At 38.2% G+C, this 9,713-nt stretch overlaps 1 protein-coding gene and 1 non-coding gene across 4 annotated transcripts; one reads left to right on the plus strand and one right to left on the minus strand.

Annotated features, from left to right (window-relative positions):
* Positions 1–1,508: 1,508 nt before the first annotated feature.
* TRNAM-CAU (transfer RNA methionine (anticodon CAU)) lies at positions 1,509–1,594 on the plus strand. Its single transcript is given in 2 exon segments — positions 1,509–1,546; positions 1,559–1,594. It is a non-coding gene; the product is annotated as a tRNA-Met (tRNA).
* A 1,213-nt stretch (positions 1,595–2,807) lies between these two features.
* Positions 2,808–8,765, minus strand: LOC116251451 (BTB/POZ domain-containing protein At5g48800). Of its 3 annotated transcripts, none has more exons than XM_031625737.2 (5): positions 8,030–8,765; positions 7,597–7,845; positions 5,710–5,776; positions 3,866–5,041; positions 2,808–3,512 (listed from the first exon to the last, which is right to left on the minus strand). In XM_031625737.2, exons 2-5 carry the CDS (start codon positions 7,671–7,673, stop codon positions 3,027–3,029), a joined length of 1,806 nt encoding a protein of 601 aa, XP_031481597.1. In that variant the 5' UTR covers positions 7,674–7,845; positions 8,030–8,765; the 3' UTR covers positions 2,808–3,026. The 3 variants fall into 3 exon arrangements, with proteins under 3 accessions (XP_031481597.1, XP_031481596.1, XP_031481598.1); XM_031625736.2 differs by having other exon boundaries at positions 7,597–7,860; XM_031625738.2 differs by lacking the exon at positions 7,597–7,845 and having other exon boundaries at positions 8,030–8,763.
* Between the last annotated feature and the right edge of the window lie 948 nt (positions 8,766–9,713).

Genomic DNA, 9,713 nt, shown 5'->3' on the forward strand with positions numbered 1-9,713 from the left:
CATGGGACCCACTTGCACGTGCCAACGAAGCTTAGGGAAAAAGGCAAACACGTCGGAATTCGTACTGGATTCGTCCTTCTCCTCTCCCGCACTCCCTCTTTCATGTCGCCGTCCAGATTCATTATCCGGTTTATTTTCTCCCTCTTTTTCCATGGTGGATAGATTTTAGATTGGAAAAGATTCGGAGAGGGGGAGAAGTTCTGAAACAAGTGAAAAATTGTCTTCAGAGACAATAGTTGCTGCACCTCAGAGCAAATTTATGTAGGAAATAACCTTGAAAGGAAAGCAATATGCAGTCGAATTAATACAAGCTTTAATTAATTTAACATCAACACAATTATATGTGATAGTTCTCTTCGGTATACGAAATTAGGTGTGCAAACGAGTGGAATTTCAAAAAGTATAATAGTCAAAATTTTTAGTGGCCAAGGTTATCACACAAGTCATAGTAATTTTTCATTGTTAATTATTAATGAGGTCAATAAACTATTTATGAGTAAGTATAGGAATTCCTAACAGGTAGAATCGATTCTGTTTAGCAAAACACTACCAACAAGCATTCCAATAAAATGCAATCCTCTCACGCACAACAAATTATCGCATGTTCCTTTTCAACATTAGACATGTAGTTAAGCATATATTTTTACATTCAACAAATTGATGACAAAACTTTACCACATATGCATACATATATATATATATATATATATATTCACAATGTCCATATTCAAATGTATAATAACCAGACCCCTAACTAATTAGTTACATGAATAAATTCATCACTACCGACATTTATTATATAGTCCTACGCAGTTACAACACAACACCCTGCGTGTATGTGCACAAACTCAATGGCGGTCATCAAAAAGGATTTCATATACTCACATGACCTTGCAAATTGAACAAATCTATCAAAATGCAAACACACATTATTATTAAATAATAATAAACTATGTACTAAAAAATCCAATTATATTGACATTACACAGTAACACGACTCATCTTGGCACTGATCTTTGTTATTAAAACAGTGTTTTTTGCACAACCTTGCAGATCCTTACTAGTCTGACCATATGGTTGATTACAAGGTGGACATACATATTTGGACGGCCAGATTTAACAGCATCTGTTATTTAAATCTGGACTCCTGTTGGCATAGTTACCCAACCCAGTAGCTAGCTGGGAAGCAAGCTCTTTTTCATTCAGGTTGTAACTCAACAAGTCATTCAATTGCCTTGGGTGATTCAAGAATTTTTACTTTCATATTTAAATTAAGTAGAAATACAGTGATAAAATAAAATACATAATAAATTCAAAATTTGCTATATTCAAATAAAATTGTAAACGACATGGAACTGTTTAAGGCCCAGATCACCTAACAAGTGGGATTCTTTTTTTTTTTTTAAAAAAAAAACTCGATCGAACTCGGTTGTCTGATCACGGTTGTTGGAAGGGAGGAAAATCTGGTGTTTTATTAAATGCGATTCTTTAGCACGGCTAACCACCAAGGGGTGGTGGCGCAGTTGGCTAGCGCGTAGGTCTCATAGCTATACGAGTGATCCTGAGGTCGAGAGTTCGAGCCTCTCTCACCCCAAAATCCCTTTTCCTCTTTTTTTTTTTCCTCCACGCACTCGCTCTTATCGCCGCCACTCATTTTCCCCAGTCGGAAAACTTTGGGAGGCACTCTTATCCCGTAGAAAGCATTTTCCCCACTCGCTTGTTTCTTTTGTTCTTCTTTCGCTCTTCCACCTTTCTCTTATTCATAATAATATACCACCAAATCCAATCTGTCATAGTTGAGTCGCCATGTGATATGGGCCGGCGCATGAATCGGAACGGTTCTCCTCCGATTTTGATAGGTATCAGTAAGGACAAAATTATGTTTAAGACCTGAAACCTGATCCTGATCAACTCAGGTTGGAATTTGGGATCAGGTAAGTTCAATATTGTATCTGCACAAGGAACATATTCATTAGAAGGCTGGATGTCACATTTATATATATATATACAGCATGTAATATTGAATCAATGTCTCAACCTGCTACGCTGACTGTATCATATAGAACCTGCTTTTTTGGTGGTAGGCCTCACTAAGTTCAGAGCTTGGAGATCACATATGCAATCGCGAATGGTGATACCAATTATTTCAAAGTCGTAAAAACGTACTGTAAGAAGAAGCATTGTTCAACAGCAGTACCAGACGATATTTATCAATCATAATACAATGTGCATACTTATTATTTATATATTTAATGATTAAGTGGTTGATTCGTTCCTACATTTTGAAAGTGAGGACTGAAGCTGCTAGGGTTGGGTTATGATTCGAGTGGGCTGGATTGTTATAATCGTTCTGCACAGAAGAACAATTGGTTCCGAACCCATTGCTTTAACGAAATTTTAGATACTAATGAACAAATTTGTATGCACTTTCGTAGGATGGAGGCTTCCAAAGAGAGAGTGGTCAATGAAAGACCCTTGCTCCCATTGGGTCGTGTTGACAGTTGAACTTGTCCCTAAATTTGACTGTCCGACGAAACAGAATGCCCGGAACTGGGAACTCATTGAAAATTGAATTCCATGCACAGATTGATGTATAACTTTTAACAGAAAAGGTTACCAGATTCATAGACTAGCAAATTTCCAGAGACAAAATGGTGCTGTGAAATGCTCGAACTGACTAAGAAAATTCATTTCAGCTGAAATTTCTATATAATTTGTAAATTAATCAGGATAAAGTAAAACTTCCTAAACTTCAAAGGAGCAGAAAATGGTGACTTTTTTTTTTCTTTTTCCAAATAGCAGCAGCATTCAGAAGTTAGAATCAATATATTGGTGAAAGATATTCAATGTATATGTACAGCAGCGACATACATGATATGGGAAGCCAGTTAAAGCTGCAAAGTTTCTGCTAAGGCGAAAAAGGTTGCTGCACGTGGTGCTCATACATAGCTAAGAAGGAAAAACAAAGTTGAATGTAACTAAGATAAGGTTTTCCTTATCCTACAAGAGAGAACAAGCCCAGGTGCCTATGATCGCCTTGAAGATGAAGTTGATCTGGTTGAGCTACTATTACCAAATGGGCTTAGTTTGCTAAACTTTGAGGATAATGAACTCAAAAACTTATTAGAGCTTGTTCTCTCAATATCTTGCTTCATACAAGCATGGTCTTTTTCTAAGTCATTTAATCTCATCCTTAAACGTGCTAGCTCTAGCTTTAGCTCCCGGTTCTCTCGTCTTAATGATGCATAGTTATCACGAGGGGACATGGCAGCACTGAGAGCACCACTACTAATGCGTTGAGACTGATAGAAACTTTTCTGATCTTCATCTGCATGAGCAGAAAATAAGGCATTGCGGAGTCTTAACTGTTCAAAGTAAAGAACTTGAACAACCGACTGCACAGGAAGGCGCTCATTCTGTGCTGCATGTGCACCTGCTTCAGGTGATAATTTCTGGAAATCAATCAATTTGCATAGCTTCTTCCGCTCCAAGTCAGACAAACCTGGATGGGCCTGCAGCAGGAAAAAAATTGGATTGCTGCCCTGAAAGTACTAGATCAGACAGAACTTGTGAAGAAAATGAAATTCACCGGAAGCACATGCCTACAAAAGAAACATAAGCTTGTTTATAAGCTGAAAAGAACATCTGACCTTGTACTTGTTGTCTCGACACGACCCACTTTACCGAACACAAAGGTAATTTTTATGTATACAGATTTCTAAGCATATATATATGCAAATTGACTATAGTCTATAGCATACATCACAGAACACCTCCAAGGTGGAAACACGTAGATCAAAATATTGACGTGTGAAAATATTTAAGAAACAAGATGAAAGGAAAAAAGTGTTTTTCCTTAACTTACTTTAAGGTAGATATCAATGGCTCGATAGAGTCCATCATCTTGAGTACGTGTATGCGCCGGTAAAGCTTCAGCAATTGCCATGAATTTGGGAAGCTTCAGGTTGGCATCGGGAGCAATCTCTGCAAGGTAAGCATCCACTAGCCTTGAAACCTTGAAAACTGCAGTTTCAGAGGGAGAAGGTGGCCCATCAGATTCACAAAAGGACACATCATCCAGGTCATCAGCACTGTCATCTTGCTGCAAAAAATTCACCAGGATCCTTTGCACAGTGTCAACATCAAACACTGTATCACCAGAGTACCTACACAATGGAATAAGCAGATCATCTAGAGTGGCCATATCCAGTTGTGATGCAATCCTCCTCTCAAGATCCAGTCTGCAAGCAATTGCACACTCTAAGGTAACTGCACTCCGCAGAAGTCCAAACAGAAAGCTTATGGGGACAGCTAGTTTCTCCACAGGTAGCAGACTTGTGATTGTTTCGACTAGCTCTATCTGTTCACGTTCAACTGAACCAATAAAATCAATCTTTCTTTGGCTGTTTAAATTCCAAATGCTTGACTTCTTGGTCAACACTTTCTGAGCATAGTTCATAAGAGATGCGCCTATACTTTCAGGATGAAGTCCCCTATATCGCAAAGCAGATATTACTTTATGATACATGTCAAGCCCCAGGCCAGAGAGATCTTCAATCCACCATTCCCTGGAACAGCTTTTTGGATGCTTATTTGTGTGCAGCCGCCCAGAACTGCTATACTCTAGTCTTGAGAAGCTAGAGGCTATCTGCTCTGTGCATGCTATGGACGCTATTGCATCTATGCATCTACTGACAATTCTCAATTCCTCAGCCAGTGGAATCAGTTTTTCACAATAACATAGAACCTCGACAGATTTCTCAAGACTTTTGCAGATTACACCATCCAAGTAAGCTTCTGCACGAGATGCAAGGTTTTCCTTAGCATACTCGTCAGTCATTTCAAGGTACTCTGACACACAACATAGCTGTGCTACATTCGATGGTGTAATCTCAAAGTTAATGTTGTAACAGAATTTTGCTGCTAACTCAAAGGCCTCAGCCCCTCCTGGTAAATTTAGCAACTGAAACCTCAAAATGTCAGAATCCTTCAGCTCTGCAAGTAACTTTCTGATTCTGCCACTTCGAGAGACAAGGGGGAACTCCAATTTCCAAAAAAAAAAAAGAATCAGATAAACAGTACATCAAATTTTTTAGCAAAAGAGAGCCAGAGATAAAGAAAAGGACGACAACAAACACAAATAAATGGATGTACTGATGTTGGCTGTGGTAAATGTGACACATAGCAGCTGCAGCCCTTATTGGCACTTTGATGTCTTTGTGGTAAATGGGTAGCATAAGATTAAAGTTGGGAACGTACATGCTATTGGCTAAGATGGAGCAGGTCATAACCATTGGAAACTTGAAGATTATTAGTTTCAGGAAGCAACTTCCAAAGGTAATTTGATGCTAAACTGGTCCATCGCTTCGCCATTGTTATTTCAAAGGACTGTCCAAGTTGTTTGGAAATTTTCACTTATTATTCAATTTTAAATCTAGATTTTACTTTTACTTATCGTCCGACTTACAACACGTAGCTATTCTAGCAATAAATCACAATTTCAATATATATTTTCTAGCAATAAAGTAATTACAAATTCCTGCTCTGCAAATGCTTCACCAACTTGAATAGTATGTCGAACAAATAATTTATTCATACATGCTAGTGACTTGAGATTTTATTTCTGGGGAAGTAAATAAACTTCAATTAAACAAACAATATACACCATATGAGTGAGTGGAAACAAAAGTTTCAAATAAGGACATATACCTTGTGCAACGCAAAACTTCCACCATCTACTTCAATGATGAGATCACTTGGAACATCAGGAAATATCCTATAAGCATGTTTACATGGTAATGTTAATCATATAAAATAGAACCACATAGAAACATAGATACATACTGTGCAACGTATGTGCATTTACTCACATAGGTGCAAAGATGGTTTTAGAAATCTAACATCACTAAGGTAAAAGAACCATGGAATACAAATATAATGTGGTTCCGAGTGCCCAACATAGTGGTCACCAAAGCTAAACCATACAATCAAGAAAAGGCTGCCCGCATGTAAACAAGTAAATCATTTAAGAGGCTTAGAATTTTGGAGGCCTATAAAATAGCTTTCCTTTACATACGAAACTGGAAGATGATTGCAAGGGAAAACATACATATGATATAACATCATAGTGAGGTCAACATCAAGGAAACATACAAGGAGATAGAAAAAGTTTTGTCGGCAAGTTCTGAGGAGATACGCCTCCCCAATTCAAAAGCGCCCAGAAAAAATTATTTATATGCAAATTAAAAGAAACGTGTCTTGCATGTTTTATGGATGCATATTGCTTCTGATTTCCACACAAAACTGTCAAAAAAATATGATTCAAATAATTTATTTAAGCAAATACCATAAAAGGCAGAAAAAAAAAGCAAAAGTATGTGGTAAGAAGAGGATAATAAAAAATAAACCAAACAGCAAAAATGGCATAAAATATTTTGCTTCGCAATACTTTTGATCATTATTTGGCAATAAAACATGTCCAAGAATGCATTTCGTTTTCTTGAAATTTATTTTTAAAACTTGCAATATGCAGATCCAAGAAGAAACAGCAGGAATTCAAATACTTCTAAAGAGGTTCCAAAGAGAAATTAGAAGGTTTCATTGTGTATTTTTGCAAATATTACCTAATTAGAAAGATGAATAGCTAAAAATTATTTCTATGTTATACTTTCAATCATTTATCTGGTTATCGAGTTTGCAAATATGGTTAGCATGAACATAAAAATGTTCCAGCCAAAGTTTCTATTTAGTCGTACTTGAGATGCTGAGGAAGGAGAAGCAAAAAGTTTGGGAACACAGGTTCAAATTCACCTCAACTACATTGGATTATCTCCTAACAATTCAATATTTTCTCTCCAAGAAACTTCATAGTACAATTACAATGTCGATACAGCACATTAGGATATGGACATTGATGCATTTATACAACAGCAGCACCGACAGAATACACCAAGAGCCATTGACATCAGGCAGCAGGACCTAAGTAACTCGCCTATCCAAAAGACATTCCGTTGAATGCTTTAAGTACTCGTGTTAGACAGAGTTTTCTGAATATGAAAGAGCTAGTCATTGTGAGTTTTCCTTTTTGCATTGCCAAAAACATTGGGGGGCTATGTCAAAGTTGTTGTCTACATAACCAAGACCGTAGTCCTTTTCAGACAAATGGACCATCACAGGGACTCCGATGCCCATGTAGATGTTGATATCTATAATGAACAACGGGCCTCTTCAAGCTCTAACCTGAAAAGAGAAAAGGAACAGATGGGCGAGAGGCATTAGGTTCTAGCTTCTATAAGCCACAGGCATATCTAAGCCTGAGGAGATCAATCTACGAAAAAAATTAGAGCAGTAAGACATACTTCTAGGATATATGACATTATTACTAAAGAAATTGGGAGGTCGTTTCTGATGAAAATAAAAATCATATTATTCCTGAAGAAATTGGAATGTTTTTTATGGTAACAGAAAAACTAAGTGGATCTCAAAGGTAGAAGTCAAATGGTTGTAAAATCTGCTTTAATAATGCAGGAAAATCTAAAGTAATGGCCTCAAAGGACTCAGAGTTAGAGATAGAAATTTAATGAAGTGCTAGAACACCTTAAACACAAAAGGCCTAAGGCTGTATTTTCAAGGTTGAGAGGCTGGGCTTCTCCAAAACATTTGGCTGTTACCATCTTCAAAAGTATTGACACTGGATAGTCTTTCGAATTCCAATTCAGAGCTGGAAATTCTTTAACAATGTCTTCTCGCCGGAGAAGTCATCTAAGAAGTTACGACGCAAGAATCCAAGTGAATGAAGCTGTACCACCAAAGCTTATTGACAACACCACCACCAATTTTTTAGTTCTGCGTTTCATGTAACTGCATCAGCAAAAACAATAAAATTTCATGCCGACCAGGAAAGAGAGTAAAAAAGCACATTAACAAAAGAACTCCAGCTTGACGAAGACCACAACAACTACCAGTAACCGTTCACAAGTTTCAACAAGCATGAAAACCCCAGAAACAGAATGAAGGTCCGCTGTCATACCATTCATTCCCCCCACACTGGCTGGAGAGGACAGGCCGGGCCACGAACTTCGACAGAAACCAATCGTCATCCATCCGCAGCAATAAACTGAAGGACCCAAGTTCTCCAGAGGCAGAACAGGGTTTGGATACTGAGCCAAGAGTTGGTTGAGGCAAACTGTCGAGTAGTTAGTATGCGGGCCAAGGGAGGAGAAGAAGTGTAATGGTGGTGTTGGTGGTTCAATGGTGGTAGGGAGTGGGGAGTAAGGGAGAGAGTAGGTCATATCCACGGAGAGGCAGAGCACAAAAGAAGAAGGGGGGTGGGGGGCAGCAGATGATGATGAATCACAAGGGGTCACTACCAAAAGCGGGAGAATAGTGCGGTTCAAAAATCCACCAAAAAGACAGGCATCAGCAAATCTCGGGGGTTCACTGCACCACTAAAATGACAGATGGGAAGGGGGGGAAAAAAGGTAGAGTGACCATTGGTTGAATGGGAATGCTACAGTCAGTGGAGGGCAGTTGGTTTTCAGCAAGATTTGCCACAAATCCCCAGGCTTCCAGTGATGGACATGAATGAGCTTCCCATGAAACTGACGATTAAGAATACAGTAGCCATTTATAATTTTGTATTGCTGTTCCTTGCTTCTTCCTTGTTCTCTTTAAACTACATTTTCAAGTTCGTGCTCGACGGGGTCTCCAAGTTGGGTAAGACTGACCGAAGAGAACAATAAGAGCATGGTGAAGTGCCAAACTCAAATTGCCTCAGATTATTCATCTGGGTTTTGCATAAGTGGATGCAATATTGTAGAAAGTGTATCGCTTTGCTCCCCCATCAGTGTATCCGCCCATACATACATTGTTCTGTTTTCGGATTTTATGAACGGTTAAAAAGTTGAAAATATTTTAAATTGATTGAAAAACGAAATATAAAAATTGATTCTATGATCTTTATCAGACATCCCAACCAAGTTTCCCTAATTGCAGAGAACAATATGATAAAATCAAAGAAATAACCTTCACAGTGGGTGAGTAGGAGACAATATTGGTTCTTTTGCTCTATCCCAAACAACGGGCTATAGCCTAAACTCAGTTTAGCAATTATAAAAAAGCAAGAGTTTCTTGTGAAGAGAAGTCTTCGCGTCGATAATTTCTCTAAATCTGTCCTTCTACCTTTTTTAAATTCATCCTCATCTTTTTGGTGGTAGGACACCCATGCTTCAATCCATCATTATTCAACTCAATTCTGTGGTCACCTTGACAGGTTAAGGGCCAAACAAACCCACCCCCCACCCCCTTGTCCAACGCTTTTATCTAAATCGGAATGGTAATTAATTCAGGGAATCGGAATGGTAATTAATTCAGGGAAGAAAACATATGGGCCTGTATTATTATAAGTTATATCAAAATAGCTGAAGGGAACACTGACATTTTTAGCTACTTCTACTATTATGTTTTGAGGAGGGAGAGGGGGGTCAATTTCCTTCAAGGTAAATCGGTTGTGCAATTTATGTAAACATTACATCGACTCTTGAAAGTTATTCCCTACATTATGCTCACCATCTGAAATCATCTTCTATCTTCAGACAGATATGACAGTTTTTCCAGCCACGTGATGAATGGGCTTCCTGTGGCTAAGGAACAGGAGAAGATACTAGATTAGAAGAACAGAAAACTGAAACAACGTTTAGCTGATTATACGACGA

Source organism: Nymphaea colorata, chromosome 3 (genome assembly GCF_008831285.2).
Source record: "Nymphaea colorata isolate Beijing-Zhang1983 chromosome 3, ASM883128v2, whole genome shotgun sequence".
NCBI classification, from domain to species: Eukaryota; Viridiplantae; Streptophyta; class Magnoliopsida; order Nymphaeales; family Nymphaeaceae; genus Nymphaea; species Nymphaea colorata.

Excerpts from the sequence above, each read along its gene's own strand:
- LOC116251451 (XM_031625737.2), bottom strand. The coding sequence starts at position 7,673 with ATGGTAACAGCCAAATGTTTTGGAGAAGCCCAGCCTCTCAACCTTGAA. Across the intron at positions 5,777-7,596 it reads TTAGGCCTTTTGTGTTTAAG|GATATTTCCTGATGTTCCAA; the intron begins GTGTTCTAGCAC and ends ACATGCTTATAG. Across the intron at positions 5,042-5,709 it reads GAAGTTTTGCGTTGCACAAG|TTCCCCCTTGTCTCTCGAAG; the intron begins GTATATGTCCTT and ends TGGAAATTGGAG.